Raw genomic sequence first — 18892 nt, forward strand, 5'->3', positions numbered from 1 at the left:
GGTTCAAGGAATTCTCCTGCCTCAGCCCCCTGAGTAGCTGGGATTACAGGTGCCCGCCACCATGCCTGGATAATTATTTGTATTTTTAGTAGAGACAGGGTGTCACCATGTTGGCCAGCCTGGTCTCGAACTCTTGACCTCAGATGATCCACCCGCTTTGGCCTCCCAAAGTGCTGGGATTACCAGCATGAGCCACTGCACCCGGCCTGTTTTTTTTTTTTTTTTTTTTTTTTTAAATGTTACGCTTTTCATTGTAGAAACTCTGGAAAACACATATGTGTTAATTTAGGTTTTGCTACATAATAAACCACCCCAAACTTTTTTTTTTTTTTCTGAGACAGCTTCTTCGTGTATTGCCTAGGCTGGGGTGCAGTGGCATAAATGTGGCTCATTATAGCTTTGACTTCCTGGGCTCAAGTAATCTTCCTGCCTCGGTTTCCTGAGTGGCTGGGACTGCAGGTGCACACCATCATGCCCGGCTATTTTCTTTAATTTTTTTGTAGAGATGGGGTCTCACCATGTTGCCTAGGCTGGTCTCAAACTCTTGGGCTCAAGTGATCCTCCTGCCTTGGCTTCCCAAAGTACTGGGAATATAGGTGTGAGCCGTTAGACCCAGCCAGTTTTTTTATTTTTATTTTTTATTATTTTACACTGTGTTGAGATAAGCACCCCAAAAATTAGTGGCTTAAGACAGCATACATTCAGGTCACAATTCTGCTGGCAGTAATTTAAATGGGCTCAGAGGGCAGTTCTTCCAGTCTGGGCCAACCTCAGCTGTTGTCATTGGGGCTCACTCAAATGTATGAGGCATCAGCTGGGATGTCAGGATCAGCTCCTCCATGTGGTCTCCCATCCTATAGCAGACTAGCTTGGGCTTGTTCTCCTGGAGAAGGAGAAGAGGAGCCAAGAGAGCAGGCAGAAGTCCGCAATGCTCTTGGGCCTATGTCTGGAACTGGTACAACAGCACTTCCCCTCTGCCTCAGTCAGCTCAGGCTGCTGTAACAGAACATCATAGACTGGATAGTGTAAACAACACACACTTACATCTCACTGTTCTGGTGGCTGGGAAAGTCAAGATAAAGGTGCTGGCAGATTCAGTTGCTAGCGAGGACCCTTATCCTGGCTTGCAGAAGGCTGCTGGCTGCCTTTTCATTGAGTCCTCACATGGGGGTGGATGGGGTGTGAGAGAGAGAGAGCAAGAGAGACAGTGAGCACATGCTCTGGTGTTTTTTCTTTTCCTTATAAGGACACTAATCCCATGATGGGGGCTCTACCCACATAACCTCATTTAAACATAATCATCTTCCAAAGGCCCCCATCTCCAAATACTACCACATTGGGAGTTAGGCCTTCAACATAGGAATTTTGGAGTGACACAGACACTCAATCCTCAACACCCTCTATTATACAAAGCAAGTCATAAGGCCAGCCCAGATTCAAGGAGTGAAAAAGTATACTCTACCTCTTGGTGAGAAGAAATATAAAATAATATTGCATTGTGGTATGGATGGCAGCAAGTGAGGGTGAGTGGGATGAATGATTGCAGCCATTTTTGCAAACATTTTTTCATAACATACAAAAATAAACATCTACTTTAAGTTATTTCTAATACGATTATCAAGAGCTAATTATTGTTAATATGTTGGTCTATGCACATATAGGGGCAGAAATGCACATACAGAGGCATTGTTTTGTCTGTGCACATACAGAGGCAGACTTTTTTAAGAATGTAATTTTCATTTAGAATCAAACTTAAGTTCTATTAGTGTATTTTCCCAGGTATTAAATTTTCCTTGAAAACATGTTTACCCTATGATGCAAAGGAAATCAACATAAATTGCTATGTTCCAGGCATTGTGCTAAGCACTTTCACTCAGTTACCTTAACTAAAAAACAAGTTTCTTGTTAATTGGCAGGGTTAATTTGCATCAAAACAAGGAATTCATTTGTTGCTGCAAAGAAAAAGCCATGAAAGGACTTTGTGAAAAGGTCAGAGAAAATGATAATGGTTAATGAAATGAAAATGAAATGATAATGGTTAATGTATCAGCAATACCCATTTTTCTCTTGAAACCTGACTTGTGAACTGGATAGCGTAAACAACATATAACAGAAAATATAGAAGATAAATCCTTGTACCTATTGCCCACGTGTCCAATCTTTTCATTTTATAGGTGAAGTCATGTCATTATTTATGTATTTGTTTGATTTGGCTGTATTTCAGGATCATGGTGAACATCAGTTCTTATTGTACGGGTAACATAAATAAGCAGAAAATGTAGAGGGCAAAGGCCAAGGTTTGAGCCTGGGCTTGGCACTGATTAGTTGTTGACTATGAAAAAAATTCACTTAATTTTTTTGAGTTCAGTTTTATCTGTAATTACAAAAGCTTCAGTCTTCTTAAAATTGTTGTGAAGATTGACTACAGCATTTATATCTGCACTGTCTGATGTAGTAGCCACTGGCTATAAGTGGCTATTGAGCATTTGAAATGTGGCTAGTCCAAATGAGATGTGCTGTAAGATACACAGTAGATTTTGAACACTTAGATGGAAAAATATATAAAATATCTTATTTGTTACGTGTTGAAATGGCAATATATTGTACCCATTGAGTTAAATAAAGTGTTATTACAATTAATTCACTTGTGTATTTTTTAAATTTACTTGTAAAAATCTATTTTGGCTACTGGAAATTAAAAAATTACATATATGGCTCACAGTATATTTCTACTGGACAATGTTTTGCTTAAAAAATGTTCTCTGTACAATATAGAGTGCAGCATAAATGTTAGTTATAGCCAGAAAATAGTATAGGAGGTTTAATTGAATTTGTAAGGATTCTAAGTGGTAGCATGATGCTTATTATTTTTGCTACATTTATAATGTAAGCTTTTATTTAGGCATCTTAAGTTTTTCTTTTTATGTGTAATAGGATGGAAGTGCTAATCCAATTATGTGAGGAAATCACAATAATTTCAGTATATTGAGCTACAGTGATACAGGCAGTGTGTGAAGTACTGTATTAGGCAGGATTCCTTTGATTACAAGTGACAGAGATGCCATGTGAATTAACTAAATTGAAAAAGGGGGATCTTGTAATTATAGAAAGGGTGGGAGTGTATCTGGGTCTCTTGAATTTCTAGAATATAAACATGGTTTTTCCTATTTCCCTGTCTTCCTCTCTCAAATTTACTTCTCCCTCAGCAACATTGTTCTCTCATTCTCTCAGATCACTTATCTCCACATGTCAGAAAAAATGGCTCCTACAACCTCTGTGTGTCATCTTTGCTCTAGGGAAGGATTCTAGAAAAGTCCTGGGAAAAGTCCTGGAAAAGTCCTGGGAAAGAGCCATGGCTGACCTAGCTTGGTTACAGGTGCCCATCCCTGGGCTATGGCAGCTCTAAACCAACCACAGAAGATAATTTCCCAGAAAAAGGGACCGATCTTCTTGGTTGACAAAAGAATAAATGTACATTATAGCTACTCTAGCTAATTTAGTATGTACAGCCAATCAGTAGGGTTGTACCTCAATGAACGAATGAGAAACTGAGACTCAGAAAAGTTACGTATTTTGCTCAAGTTCAAATATCCAGGCTGAAATTCCAGGTCTGTCCACCTCCAAAGCCCATGTTCTTAACTACCACACTGAGAAAGTTCTAGTAAATGAGGTTTGTATTGACTTAAGTTTTACTGAATTATTTAATAGGTCTTTGCTATTTTTTTTCCTCCTATCATTGCTTCCCATTGAAACTTAAGATAGACTGGGGACAAGGGAACTGGCCCCATGGTAATACTCGGTAAATCCTCATGGAATTGAAAACCAACACCACTATGCTCTCCAATCTGGTGACCAAAGCTATAAAGGCATTAGAAAAGCACTGCTGTCATTATCTTTGTACCATGAGCTTAAGACATACTTACCACTACTTGGACATTTCCTTTTTGTAATTTGCAATCTTCTGCCTTCTTTTGAAAACTTCTTATTTTTCGCCAACATGGTTCCCTGTAGTCTATACCACATGGGCATAGAGATTTCAGAGGCAAAGATGAAAGAGTCATACTCTGTTATTCATAAATAATATATGGCCCAAAGGGAATTTAAAAAAATGATGATCTATAAGTCTTTCAGAAAAATGGTCTGGAGTTTGTCAGTCTCCTACTCGGATCAAAAATAAAGTCAAAGTTTTCAACTAAAATAATTTCAATAGGCTACAAATCTGTTTGTCTACTTTAATACAGTAGAAATGGAAAGTAGCAATAAGTGACAACTTTATTGGCCAAATTCGTATTAAGCAGTGTAATGGAATGCTGAGAACTCTGACCCGGACTGGTCAGAAAACCAGTTTCCTATATGTAGCTCTGTGACCTTAATCAGTAATAAGTGCAAAGGCTAACCTTCATTGGGTCCTAAACAACGTAGAACACCTTTTCATAGGTTGTTGACTGACTCTGCCCAGTGGCAGTAGTTATTTATTCATTCGACACATCTTTTTTTTTTTTTTTTTTTTTTTTTTTTTCTGAGACGGAGTCTAGCTCTGTCACCCAGGCTGGAGTGCAGTGGTGCGATCTTGGCTCACCACAACCTTTGTCTCCTGGGTTCAAGCAATTCTCTGACTCAGCCTCCCGAGTAGCTGGGATTACAGGCGCCCGCCACCATGCCCGGCTAATTATTTGTATTTTTATTAGAGACGGGGTTTCACTCTGTTGGCCAGGCTGGTCTTGAACTCCTGACCTTGTGATCCACCCACCTTGGCCTCCCAAAGTGCTGGGATTATAGGAGTGAGCCACCGCGCCCAGCCTCATTAGCACATCTTTATCAGGCATCTACCCTGTGTCAGGCATGGAGTTAGGTACCAAATATGGCCCTGCCATCATGGAGCTTACAGTCTGGTGTGGGAAGTCATACATTTAAACAGGCAATTTTAGTGTGGCATGTTGTAAGTGCTGTGTTAGACAATGTAGAATGTTCTACGGGACCTCATAAAATGATATCAAATGTGGTTTTGAGAAATTGGATGATTTCCTGGGAAGTGCTATACACTTAGGGATCTGAAGGGCGGTCTGGGATTGGCCAGGTGGGGGATCACAACAAATCTCTTTGTCTGGACTTAGAAAGAGGTTGGGAAGGGGAAAGTGGTGAAGGCTGGGGGCTGAGTCTTGAGGGAAATTAGCTGGACCTAGAATGCAGAGTCCATTATGCTGACTACCTTTGACTGAGGATGATAGGAAACCCTTGAATAGTTTTAAGCAACTGAGTCACATAATTAGATCTGCATTTTAGAAAGCTAAAATGTGAATCAATTTTTCCATTTTTCTGTCTCGATTTTCTTATCTTTAAATTGAAAGATAAGAAATTTATAACTCCCTGCAGCTTTAGTAGTCCATACATTTCTCCTATTTTGGCAAAACTTAATGAAACTGCCTTTGTAAAAATTATAACAGTGAGAAAATTATGACAGTGACAGATCTGACTTAATGATTCCATTTTTGCTTCTAACCTTCAAGCTGCTCTCGTTCATTGTTGGGCACAGGCTGAACTAAGTTTGGGAGGAACTTAGTTTAACCTTGAAACAAAGATGATAACAGCCCTTCTTGCCTGGAACCAGACTGCCCATGTAGGACTAACATATTAGCTGCAAGATTAGAAATATAGGTTTAGGAGTCCTGTAGTTAGTGGCTTCAAGTTCTGAACCTCCCCAGTTGCTCCTTAGGGTAACATTATTGTAAAACCTAAGATTGGTCTGAGATGTTTTTCAGACCTTGCATTCTGAGGCACCAGCTGGCGGCACCCAGACTGGTAATCTGGTGCAACCAGTTCTGCAATCCCTCCCAGGAACAGAAGACAGCAAGAAGAACCCACTTTGACCCCCTGTGATTCCATCTCTGATCTGATCAATCAGCACTCCCCACTCCCTGGCCCTCTATGTGCCAAATCATCCTTTAAAAAAAACCCTAGTGTCTGAATTTTCCAGGGAGACTGATTCGAGTAATAAAACTCTGATCTCCTGTTCAGCTGGCTCTGTGTGAATTACACTCTTTCTCTATTGCAATTCCCCTGTCTTGATAAATCAGCTCTTATCTGGGCAGCGGGCAAGGTGAACTAGTTGGATGGTTACATTACTTCCATGCTGATTTTGAGATCTGTTGGGCAGCAAGGCCTAAGATTACAACTAGTACTTGAAAATGAGGCACGTTTTGTGGGTCTAGGGTTGGTGAAGGTGGGAGGTGAGGTGAGGACAAGAAGCTGAATGAATGATATGTTGTTTTTACTGGAAAAAAAGGAAATGGGAAGGCATGCATTTTCCTTTGACAGTCTCCTGAAGAGAAACTGGTTAGGGAATAGCTTTGGCTTCTCAGCAAGCAGGTGGAATGGTACTTTGCCACAATTCTGGTACAGATGAAATCTGATTGTTACTGCCCCCAAATTACGAAGTCTGGAATTTGCTTAACAGTAGTAGTTAGGGGTCTATACATATGAAAAAAGAATGACCATGACTTTTTTTTTTTTAACCGTTGGAAGTGTTTGTTAGTTATTTATTACGATAAACAATTTCTTAGCCCGCATATTCATGTTTCACAAGTAGTTCAGGAATACAGGTACAGTGACAAATTTCTACGTAATTCAACCCAAAGAAATACTTTATGTTCTAAAATCACTTTGTACTCTGAGAGATATTAGCCTTCCTCATCTCAAATTCTTTACTGGAATTGTAATTTCTGTGGAAATCTGCAATTATAATTTCTGTAGAAATCTGCATATGCCTTCTTTCTTGGTCAGGCCACAGCAAACTTACAGAGAACTGCAACCCCCAGGGATATAATGAATGCTCCGACAATATGAAATCACAGATGCTTGGCCAGAAGGCCACACATCCCAGGTTACATCAAGGCACTGAGAGCCATGATAGTTATTGTCCTTGATAGGGATGTCAGCATCAACACCAGTGTCTTTCCTGGATGATGGAGAAGTGGACCAACTTGGTAAGTGTTGATGCTGAGTGATACATACAGAGTCCATCATATGATTTTCCCTACTTTTGAATACGTTTGAAAATTTCCCTAATAGAAAGTAAAAAGATAGAATAATAAAATAAAAATGCCCCCACTTATTACCTAAGTTTACTTTTAGCACAAATAGAAAATGAGTCAGACTCTCTCATTTGGCCATATTGAAGCTAATAGTCTTAGAACCACTGTGTCATAACACTGACATTTTGCTTTGAGCTCTGTATCACCTTTGATGGCTTAAAATATTCTAGACTGTATTGAGATCATGCAGGTAGATCAAAGAAAGAGAATTACACCCAAAGGAAGGGATAGCTGTACTAGGGAGTTCACTGATAACAGAGTCAGGGATCCACAGCTCTGGGCTGGCTCTGTCCTGAAAGGCAGCCCTTGGATAGCAGGATGAGATGGAGTGATCACTGGCTTTGGAGTCAGACACAATAGACACAGCTATATTGAAGGACAATGACAACAAATAACACAATAGATAGCATTCATTGAACCCTCACTATATGCCAGGCATTATGCTAAGCTCTTTATGTGCTTTATGTTATGCAATTTTAATAACTACCCTGTTTTTATTAGTATTTTATGGATGAGAAAACAGAGGCTTAGAGAAGTTACCAGATTTGTCCATGACTACATGAACATGTAATTCCCAGTAAATATTGTTGTAAATCAATATCTGAAAGTGTCCGGGCACAGGGGTTCATGCCTGTAATCCCAGCACTTTGGGAGGCCGAGGCAGGTGGATCACCTGAGGTCAAGAGTTCGAGACCAGCCTGGCCAACATGGTGAAACCCCGTCTCTACTAAAAACAGAAAAGAATTAGCTGGGCATGATGGTGTGTGCTTGTAATCCCAGTCACTTGGGAGGCTGAGGCAGGAGAACTGCTTGAACCCCGGAGGCGAGCCGAGATTGCGCCACTGTGCTCCAGCCTGGGCAACAAGAGTGTAAAAACTCTGTCTAAAAAAAAAAAAAAGAAAAAGAAAAAAAATCTGAAATCCAGTGGTTACTGGTGGCAGTTTGTACCGCAGTTAGTTTGGATGCACATAACAGAAAAAAGTAAAATAACAGTGGCAAAATAATAACTAAGTACCTTGTTTTTCTCTCACCTCTAAGTAATCTAGAGATAATCAGTCTAGGGTTGCTAGGGCTCTCTGGAGCTCGGGGTTCTTCTGTTTTACTGCTTCACTGTGAATGTCTTCCACCCTCAAGGTTAACTCATGGTCCAAGTACCTGCTGGAGCTCCAAATTCCAACTAGAAGAAAGAGAAAAGGATTGGAAGGACATACCACCTACCCTCCCTTTTAAGGATCCATACCAGAAATTGCACATATTTTTGCTTTTAATTACAATGGCTACAACTTAGTCCTATGTATGCACCTAATGGATTATAGAAAACTTGCATGTGGCAGGTCCAAGACATGAAAGAGACTGAAAAATATTTATACTATGTGGCCACATGCCCAGCTAAAGGGCATGGAATCACAGAAGATGGAGAGCAATATTGAGGATCACTAGCAATCACTGCTTAGCCCACACTCAGCTACATTCTAGAGTTTTAATCTCTTTGGGTGTGGTAATCCTTCTCATGAAACCTTTCACATTCGAATGGATAAATACATGAAAAACCAATGCACTTAGTTTACTCTTCAGAAAATGATAGCTCCTTCCTTCTAATTAGACGTGGTCAAGTGAGCAGCAGTGATTTGGTGCTCTGGAGACTCAGCACCCCAAGAATTTGTTCCACCTGTGTCTGGGGTGGTGACTGCCTTCTGCATCACCATCATAGAGGATTTGCCCCAAGTTCTACATGCCCTATGGCCCAGTATCCTGTTAGGCACAATGGAGTTACAAAAAGAAGCATCCAGATTTTAAGGATCTTGAACATAAAATCACACATAATGGGCTCAGGGCCAAACATGGGACTATCCAGGATTTAGGAAAACTTTTACTTCAGTGTTGGTTTGCAGCTGACTTGGGGGAACTACTTACCACACAAAAATTTTCAATGTTTTCTTCAAGACTGAGAGCAGTTGATCACAGAACCAGCCCATCATAGTCTTCAGCCCACTTGAGAAGCTTAAGTTTTCCTACTTGTAAAATGACATATGAAAAGGACTGATGCTTCCATGAGTTACTCTTGAAACAGTAATGTAGGTGTATCTGTGTGTGGAAAAACACACTCAAAGTACTTTTTCTTATTTTCTCACAACAATAATCAAAACAGATTAAAGGCTTCTGTGACCAAATGGGTACTTTTTCCTCCACAAACAAACAATCGATTCTGCAGTGGACACCAGCTGCGTGTCCTCCAATTCTGAAACTATCTACCAGGAGATAGTGTCAGGTACCACTGACACAGTCCCCATAACTGCTCCCCCAACCTACCACCTCCACTTTCAGACACCAGTTGCAAGTCTGGGCCTCTAAAACTTCTGATCGACCAGCTTCAAGTTTGGGTTCCTGTGATCCCCTCTTTGGGTTGATTAATTTGCTGGAGTGGCTCACAGAACTCAGGGAAACACATTTATTGGGTTATAGTACACATTACAAAGATACAGGAAAGGGACGCCAAGCTGCCATGCCTTCTCTGGGTGCACCATCCACCAGGAACCTCCACTTACTCAGCTATCTGGAAGGTCCCCAAACCCTGTCCTCTTGGGCCTTGTATGAAGACTTCATTGGGTAGGCACGATTGAAGCTTGGATAACTGTGTTAAAATGTGATTCATGGACAAAAAGTATATGATCTAAACCCGTTAAGGCCTTTTTAGACTCTATTTGCCTTCTCTGTGCAGCATTTCTTCCCCCAGGGATGGGGCAGGACACCCTCTGGGATAAGGGTCTTATGACCCACAATCAGATAAGAGTCCTGCCTTGGACAGGTGAAAGTAGGGAGGGAGAACACCAGAAACAGAGAGAGAGAGAGAAAGAGAGAGAGAGAGAGAGAGAGAAAGAGAGAGAGAGAGATTTTGTTTACTTTGTCAAGGGTTATGGGAGTTACGAGCCAGGAACTGTGGATTTTATATACATATATATAAAATATATATATCTCACAGTATAACATTGCTATGGTTTGAATATCCCCTCCACAACTCATATTGAGATTTAATTGCCATTCTGACAGTAATAAGAGGTGGTACCATTAACAGGTGATTAGACCATGAGGGCTCCACCCTCATGAATGGATTAATGCCATTACTATGGGAGTGCACTCTTGATAAAAGTGAGTTTGCCTCCCCGTCAACCCCCTTGCTCTCTCTTGCTTTCTCATCCTCTCTTGCCCTCCTGCCTTCTATCATGGGATGATGCAGCACGAAGGCCCTCACCAAATGTAGGCTCCTTGATCTTGGACTTCCTGGCCCCAGAAACTGTAAGAAATAAATCTCTGCTCTTTGTAAATTACCCAGTCTCCTGTATTCTATTATAGCAGCACAAAATGAACTAAGGCAAACATTATACTATGAGCATGTCCTTGAAAAGTCAAGGATAAGTTAAATGTTAGCAAACGGAAATGCGTTTTTTAAGTGAGCTCATTAAAGAAACCAGAGCAATTTTTCCTGTAAACTAAAGATGGCTTCCAAAATAAACTTTTTTGGTATTTTCATTCAATTAGCAGATACTTACTGAGCACCTGTTACTTGGCAGGCACTGTGCTAGACCTGGTAAAACATGATGGGTATTGTCTTCACCTGCCAGAGTTGCTCAAAACACATGAATTATAAATTGACAAATATATTCTCAGACTAATATACAGTCAAATAATAACATTTGTTACATAATTATAAAAATTTTTTTAAACATATTAACATTTAAGAAATCTTGAGGTATCTTAAGATTGATAGTATGTCATACTTTCTTTAGTAGCATATTTTTCTTATGTTGTGACTTAAAATGGATGGTTTCTTAGATTTGAGAAAATGCAGTATTTAAATAGGGCTTTAGTGTTTATTATGTGCTTCCATGTGCTTCATTTGATTCTTTTCTCTTTGTTTTTTTTTGAGACCAAGTCTCCCTCTGTTACCCAGGCTGGAGTGCAGTGGCATGATCTCGGCTCACTGCAACCTCTGCCTCCCGGGTTCAAGTGATTCTCCTGCCTCAGCCTCCCAAATAGCTGGAGCTACAGACTTATGCCACCACGCCTGGCTATTTTTTATTTTATTTTATTTTTATTTTTAGTAGAGACGGGGTTTCACCATGTTGGCCAGGCTGGTCTCAAACTCCCAACCTCAGGTGATCTGCCTGCCTCAGCCTCTGAGATTACATGCGCAAGCCACTGCGCCCGGCCTCATTTGATTCTTTGTGTGTGGAAGGACAGGTAGTGTCCTCCGCTGCATAGAAAGGGAATGTGACTGAGTGGTTAAGCAGATTATAGGAAACTGCATATAACAGGTCTAGGACTCAAACATAATTGTAATTTTCCTCCAAAAGCTAGTAGTTTTTTTGCCATGCCTTGATGTCTGTTTAATCTACACACACACATATTTATACACATCCATGTTTGCAAGCAAACACAGTTGGAATTTTCCTCCAAAAGCTAGTGGTTTTTCTGCCATACCTTGATGTCTCTGTAATCTACAGATGCACCTATTTATACACATCTACGTGTGCAAACACAATAGAGGTCAAACTTTTTTTTTTTAGTTAGGAGCTTGCTTTTAATGAGAATTTTTTTCCCCTTCTAGTGATTTTAAATTTCCAAGAAGAGCAAAGTTCCATTTTTTTAGGAGTACAACATAAGTCTTTTAAGCAATGTTTACAAAACAAGATTGCTTATTGGGAGGCTACATTAATTGAAAACTTTCAGGTTTCACTGAGCAGAACCTGCCATGTGGGAGGTAAAGCAAGGGCAATTTTCATAAGTTGCCCAAACCATTTTCTACTGACCACACTTAGTAAGGCAGGTCAGATCTAAGGAATGACCTAAATGTCCTTCAGCTTTCACTTTGATTAGTGGAATTGCCTCTTTTGGCTGCCGCAGTGGCCAAAACATGATCAGAAAGATAGAAGTTTGAATTCTAACTGATGGTTGTGTAACCCTGGGCCAGTTACTTAACCTCTCCATGTCTGCCTCAAAATAAGAATAGAATCTGTAGATTTAAGGTAGGTAAGGCACTTGGCAAATGATAAATAATAGAGCTTCAAGGAAACACAGGTTTCATGATATTGAATTATCTTTAAAAAAAAAATGCCCTACTTGGGAAATTTGTCCTGTTTTCTCATAAGACTCAGAACCCCATCAGGCACCAAGAACAGATATCCCCACTCCTAAGAAACATTATAGGAATAGTTCAGATTTTCTTCGGTTAAATGTCATCCATCAGCTCAGCCGATTTTTTCCAGCATACCTCCTCTTCTCTCTTGTGTGTTGCTTTATATGTCGCTCTTGACAGCTGCTACTATTTATGCATGCATTTCTACAGCAAAACTTTGATTAATCGGGACACAGCAAACAGTTGTAGCACTTAAATGCCTATGGTTTTCCCCTGTGGACATCATTTGGAGGAGAGAAGGAAATGACAACTAAAGTTTTGAGAACTAAAGAGAACCATGCAATTCAACATCTTCGATTTTACTTCTGAGAGGAGGAGAATGGATCAAGGCTGCCCTGCTGATTAAGAGCAGAGTCAGGAGAGGATTCTCAGTCTGTTCCACTTTCTTCTGGACTGTGGCCTAAAGATGTGTCTTTTGGCATCTTTCTTGGTGGTACTTCTCCTTAAGCTTTTGCCACTGCACTGCAGGTCTCAAACTCAAATGCCTGCAAGGGCTAATTGGTAGTAGGAATGAGTGGAGGAGGCTGAGTATTCTACCTTGGGAAGTAGTAGTGAACTATGACCCTCAGACTGGAGCCTATATACCCTCTGTAAAGGTATCTAAACTAAAATGTTTTTCATTTTAAGAAGTACAGTATGACAAAACATGTCTGGGAGTCAGAAATGGCTTGATGTTCCCCAGTTTGAGTGCCTTGCACTATGTATATCTACAGGCCTTGTTCAATAAGGAGATAATCTGGATTATGGCCCTCAGGCACATTGCAAAAGTAAGTTTCAATACTGTGTATTGATTTATGTTTGTTAAAACGGAAAATTGAAGAGATGCATTTTAGAAACCTGATCATAATATATTTGTAACAGAGAAAACAGAGTAGAAGCTCTGGCTTCATTTACTGTCTGCTTAGCCAAAACTCTCTGTGGTCCAAGCCAAATGAATTCAGATGTCACAGTGTATAGGATGTTCATAATTGGGAACACTAGAACCTCTTAGTACCAGAGATTGTCCCATAACATAGACATTCAAACATTTATTAGCAGGACACACAGTGAGAAATGCATTTATATCATTACTGAGCAGAAACATACACACACTCATACATATCACACAAACCCAAAACAATATTTTAAGAAACAATTTCTTACTGTGTTCCAAACTCTGATGTTTTCCAAACTATTTCATTTTTATGAAAATACTTTATAATTTACTCATCGGCTACAGCATATAGTTTAAATCACTGGACTAGGTAATGCCATGACATTTTTGTTTGTTCATTAATTCAGTAGATATTTACTCAATATCCAATGAAAGTGAGGTGCTCTTTGGAGTGTCATGGGGGACACAAACATGAACAAAACATGGATTTTTGCCCTAAAGAGTCCAAATCCAATAGGAAATACATACATGTGAATATTTAGTAACTCAAGGCAGAACAATCAGTTCACATTATACAAAGTGCTTTTATGTTATCATATGTCATAATGATAACAAATCTCTTAGGTAAGCTGGGCAGATTTTAGCTTAATTTTACAGATAGGAAGTTGCATTTTTTTTTTTTTTTTTTTTTTTTTTGAGACGGAGTTTCGCTCTATCGCCCAGGCTGGAGTGCAGTGGCCAGATCTCAGCTCACTACAAGCTCTGCCTCCCGGGTTCACGCCATTCTCCTGCCTCAGCCTCCCAAGTAGCTGGGACTACAGGCGCCCGCCACCTTGCCCGGCTAGTTTTTTTTTTGTACTTTTTAGTAGAGACGGGGTTTCACCATATTAACCAGGATGGTCTCGATCTCCTGACCTCGTGATCCGCCCGTCTCGGCCTCCCAAAGTGCTGGGATTACAGGCTTGAGCCACCGCGCCCGGCCGGAAGTTGCATTTTTGAAAAAGTGACATTTTAAAAAGAAGTGGAATGATAGTAATAATAGATAGCATATGTTAAGCACTTATTATGTGTTAGGAACTAATTTACTTCTCACTATAACATTATTATGATGGCATTACTGTAATCCTCACTTTACAGAGGAGAAAAGTGAGGCAGAGAGGTTAAGTAACTTGCCCAAAGTCACAGAGCCAAGAGTCACTGGAACTAAGAATCAATCATAGGCAACTTCTTTTTATTTTTTTGAGACAGCGTCTCGCTTTGTCAGCTCACTGCAAGCTCCACCTCCCGGGTTCAAGCGATTCTCTTGCCTCAGCCTCCCGAGTAGCTGGGACTACAGGCGCCTGCCACCACGCCCAGCTAATTTTTTGTATTTTTAGTAGATACAGGGTTTCACCGTGTTAGCCAGGATGGTCTCAATCTCCTGACCTCGTGATCCGCCCACCTTGGCCTCCCAAAGTGCCAGGACCACAGGTGTGAGCCACGGTGCCTGGCCAGCAACTTCAATCTTAATCAATGTTTGATATTCCCTGGAAATGAAAATCACAGATCAAAATCCTACATAGGTCATGGCATACATACCTTGATCTCTTAGCCCACCCCAAAAGTGATGTGGCATTCTCTTTGACAGGACAGCATTTGAAATGAGGTATGTATAGGGTGGAATAGAGCCTGGTTCCTCAATATTCCTCAGTGTGACTAATCTTCATCAAGTTAATAAAGCATCTGACGGCAGCAAGAGAAAAGACAAAGGGAATGATTGCTCTCCCCAAAAGAAGGCATCTTATCCTTTGCCGTTGTCTCATGTATGATGTAGTATTTTTTAGATAAATTATGAAGTAATCTTGAGTTTGGAAAACCAAGAGTTAGGCTCTAAATGTTCACCTTGGGTTTGACCAGTGCCACCTCCCTTAAGCCCAAATTCTCATTCAAAATTACAAAGACAATTTTCCATTAGGATATCCCTGGAAAAAATAATACTTAGCCTTTATTGAGCTCTTCCCATGGGAAAAACTAAGACTGCCAGGCACTGAGCATAGAGCTGCACCCAAGACAGACCAATAATAGTAATAGAGAACAATTGTTAAGTACTACTCTCTCTCTCTCTCTCTATATATATATATATACACACACACACACACATATATACCTAACATATAACATACCTATGTTAGGTACACACACACACACATATATATGTTAGGTACTAATCTAATTCTATATAATGATGGTACTCATGCTTGCTTTATGGAGTAGAACAGTGAGATATTCATTGATAAGTATATGAATTTGATCTTTAGCACAATAAAGAAAATTTTAATGTTAAAATTGGTGCATATACAAATTTAGGACCAAGCCCTAGTTTTTAGGCTGTTGTAAATTAACCTAGTTATTCCTCGTTATTGTATTTTCCTGCCTTAATATGCTCCTTGTATCTTCAATTTTGTAGGATTATTAATAGTTACCCTGATTGACTTTATTTATATTAAGTATAAAGATAAAAATAAAATTCTTATAGCCCATTCATATTTTTCTTTACACTTGCAAACTCCAGAGATAGATACTGAAAAATACAAAGGCGTATGTCTCATCTATAATTTATTTCAGCAATATGTCTGCAAGTTGAAATTGAGCAAAAATAACTGAAAGTGCTGTTTTTTAAAATAATAATTTTCACTTTTCAAAAATGATCCTCTCTTTATTTATTTATTTTTGAGACAGGGTCTCAATCTGTCACTCAGGCTGGTTCTAAATTCTATTAATCCAATGATTATAGTCCAGCATTTGTCAGGGCATGTGATGAACACTAGGTATTTACTCTCCCTGTGTGTCAGTAATGAATTAAAAGAAAAAGTACAGAGAAAGATTATTTGAGATGTTATGGGAAAAGATTTACTAGACTTTACAGAATTATTACTTTAGTCAAGTAACTAAAATAGTTCAATCTGACAGATTTGGAAAATTGAAAGTATAAAAATTTGTTTTAAAATTTTTATTGCAGTTTTTCTTGCTACCATTTAGGTTGTTTGATTTTGTTATAAATGAGCATTAACTCTGATTTGCAATTCAGGTCACACCATACCTTCATCAAAGAATGCAGTTGGGAAAGCAACTGGCCAGGAAGTTTAGGTTTCTCCAGAAGGACTGGAAGGATTTAGAAAACATTTCTTTGGACTTCTTCTGATTCATGCTCTTCCTACAAGAATCTGTGTTTAGGTGATCCTTGTACAGGAGAATGTCTTTTAGTCCAATTTATTTTATGTAGACCTGTGTAGAGCTAGAGCTTCCAGGAAACCTTCTGAGACCCAAATGATCTGGACTGAAGTCTCTTAGATGCTATTGTTTGATTTTGTGTCCTTAGGTGATTGAAATAAGGAGAGCAAGAGAAAACCATGTAAGATGAGAAGAAAGCACAGCTGGCTTCGTGTATGGGCTCAAGTAACATTTTACATGCATGCACTTTTTTCTTGTTTTGGTGAGGAAACTCTGTCAAATGACTTTTGACAGGCTCCTCACTTAGTACCTCCAAGTTTTAGTAGAGAAAATGATAATTTTTAACCAAGATTTTTACTTGATCTTGACCTAAGTTGATGAGAATGAGCAATCCTCAAAATCTTATTATTTTAGGTGAAAATAAACATCTGATAATTACATTTTAAGACTTACCAGAGTTTATCCAGGTTTTGTTAAGGTCCAGAACTTATACAATGTTGAAATCTTCTTTTAAGAATACACAATGACAAATATAAAATTAGGTACACAGCTTAATTAACTTCATGATAAATTCTCTTCTGATTATGAGTGACTGCTTTCTTTGGCCAGAATTATGAAAGAAAAATAAGGGGTGAGGCTAGAGGATGGGAAAAAAAATCCTTGTCTATCTTGCTTCCCAAGCAGCCCTTCAAGCTAGCTAACTGATAATAGTCTTTTCTCCAGGTGCTAAGGTAAATGGTGGCAGATCTGAAATTGCATCGGACTTAACCTTGCCTTCTCCTCAGTTTATTCGCTCAACAAAGAGTTCTAAACAGTCACATCTGCTCACTAGGCACAATGGAGCAGTGGCTGCCTCCTAGTATTAGAATATCCAACTCTTTGATATCTCCCGTAGGGATCATCCCTATTCTGGAGAATCTGCAAAATATTGCTCTTCCTTTATATCCTAGCATAGATATATTCTGGCACTTAACATCCTTTCTTTTTCTGTTGAATTGAGTTACAAGTCAGTTCTCTAGGACGGTTACCGTCCTGGTGGCTTTGGCGGAATCTTCCGGTGAAAACAGGCTAAGTTGCATGAAATGGGTGTATCTGGATTTTACCACAAGACCCCAGGTCCTCAAAGCTTCGCAGGCCGAGATACCTCGCCCCTTTCTTCTCTGCCACACGCGTGCGAACACACCCTCCCAACCCTCGTCGTAGTAGTCCCCTCCCCCGACCACCCCGCCCCGTTTCCCGCCTTCAACCCCCCTCCTCACGAACCTCCCCTCCCCTCCTACCTCCCTTTCCTTCCCTCCCCGCGGGCCAGCGGCTTTGGCGCTGCCCTGCTGCGCGGCGGGGCGACGCGGCGACACCTATAGGATCGCTTCCGGGCACTCCTCAGCCAGGAGGTGCTGGCTTGGGGCCCGGAGCTCGACAGGGCCGGGCGGCTCCGCGGCGTTGGCCCCGAGGACGCGCGCCCCCGCCCGCCCGCGTCTCCTTCCCTCCCTCCCTTCTGCCGGCGCCCCAAGCCGAGCTCTGCCCAGGGCGGCGGCTTTGCCTCGCCCGGCGAAGCTCCTCTCCGGTGGCCGCTCCTTCTTTTCCCTCCTCTTTGCGTCATGTCGGGCGCTTGATTTTTTTTTTTTTTAAATTTCTTCTTCAGCCCTTTCCACCTTCCATCTCCCCCTTCGTTTCCCAGGTTGATTATTTTCTCTCTTCTTCGGGCTTGCCCATGAGCCTCCTCGGGAGCTACCGGAAAAAGACCAGCAACGATGGTTATGAATCTTTGCAGCTGGTGGACAGTAACGGGGACTTAAGTGCGGGAAGCGGCGGGGTTGGCGGCAAGCAGAGAGTGAACGCCGGGGCAGCGGCGCGGAGTCCCGCCCGGCAGCCTCCGGACCGCGCCAGCACCATGGACAGCTCAGGTAGCGCTGCCCGCGGGGAGCGCAACGCTGAGCCCGGCGCAGCCTCTGGAGCCTCCCAGTCGCCCGGCCCGAGGCCCCCCGGGGCCCCCAACCCGGTTTGCGAGAGAGCCGGGCTGGAGGCGAAGGCTTCTAATCCCACCTGGGTGTCGAGTCTCTAATTTCTCTCATCCAGGGAGCTAGAAAACGTTAGATAGTCCTGAGGCCCAGAGACTGTAGCGAGCGCCTCCTAATCTCTCTAGACTGCTGAATACGGCAACTGGGGGCGGGGAGGGGGAGGGAAGGAGGAGGGGAGGGGTGGAGAAGAGAGGCGAGCGGGTGGGGCGAAGAACAGCTTGGGAAGAGGGCTGGGAGAGGCAGCTGCTTTCACTGCCCAGCTGGATGAGGGGGAGAGGTGAAGGAGCAAGTGCGTTGATTGTTTTTGCAGCATGCAGACGGTATTTATTCCAATTGTTATTCTTGCAATGCCGATGCTATTTGCAATTCTGTAAAGCTCTGCCACATCTTAACTCAGCCGTCTGCTAGGGTTAATGTTACCTTTTCCCTGCACTTTTTAACCTGGGATCTAGAGCTCTTTTACTAAAACAGCTTTTACTGTTTGCACAATTAAATTTATTTCCTG

The 18892-nt window shown here is 41.1% G+C and overlaps 1 protein-coding gene and 1 long non-coding RNA gene across 11 annotated transcripts in view; one reads left to right on the plus strand and one right to left on the minus strand.

The window, feature by feature from the left end:
* DNAJC6 (DnaJ heat shock protein family (Hsp40) member C6) overlaps nucleotides 1-18892 on the plus strand; it is a 157937-nt gene that overhangs the window by 36912 nt on the left and 102133 nt on the right. The window contains exon 1 of one of the 7 annotated variants that reach the window (XM_021942524.2): nucleotides 17875-18273. The exons of 4 other annotated variants lie outside the window; for them this stretch is intronic. In XM_021942524.2, coding sequence (XP_021798216.2) covers nucleotides 18081-18273 — 193 coding nt within the window. In that variant the 5' untranslated portion in view covers nucleotides 17875-18080. Of the gene's footprint in view, nucleotides 1-17874; nucleotides 18274-18614; nucleotides 18708-18892 lie in introns of those variants that run through there. 2 more of the 7 variants (XM_021942545.2, XM_021942542.2) reach the window with 2 other exon arrangements.
* LOC108587315 lies at nucleotides 622-17560 on the minus strand. Of its 4 annotated transcripts, none has more exons than XR_001905759.3 (6): nucleotides 16823-17560; nucleotides 14738-14881; nucleotides 9006-9176; nucleotides 8123-8268; nucleotides 3924-4012; nucleotides 622-1159 (listed from the first exon to the last, which is right to left on the minus strand). It is a non-coding gene; the product is annotated as an uncharacterized LOC108587315 (long non-coding RNA). The 4 variants fall into 4 exon arrangements; XR_004185828.1 differs by having other exon boundaries at nucleotides 16239-17560; XR_004185826.1 differs by having other exon boundaries at nucleotides 622-996; nucleotides 14738-17560.

Source organism: Papio anubis, chromosome 1 (genome assembly GCF_008728515.1).
Source record: "Papio anubis isolate 15944 chromosome 1, Panubis1.0, whole genome shotgun sequence".
Taxonomy (NCBI): domain Eukaryota; kingdom Metazoa; phylum Chordata; class Mammalia; order Primates; family Cercopithecidae; genus Papio; species Papio anubis.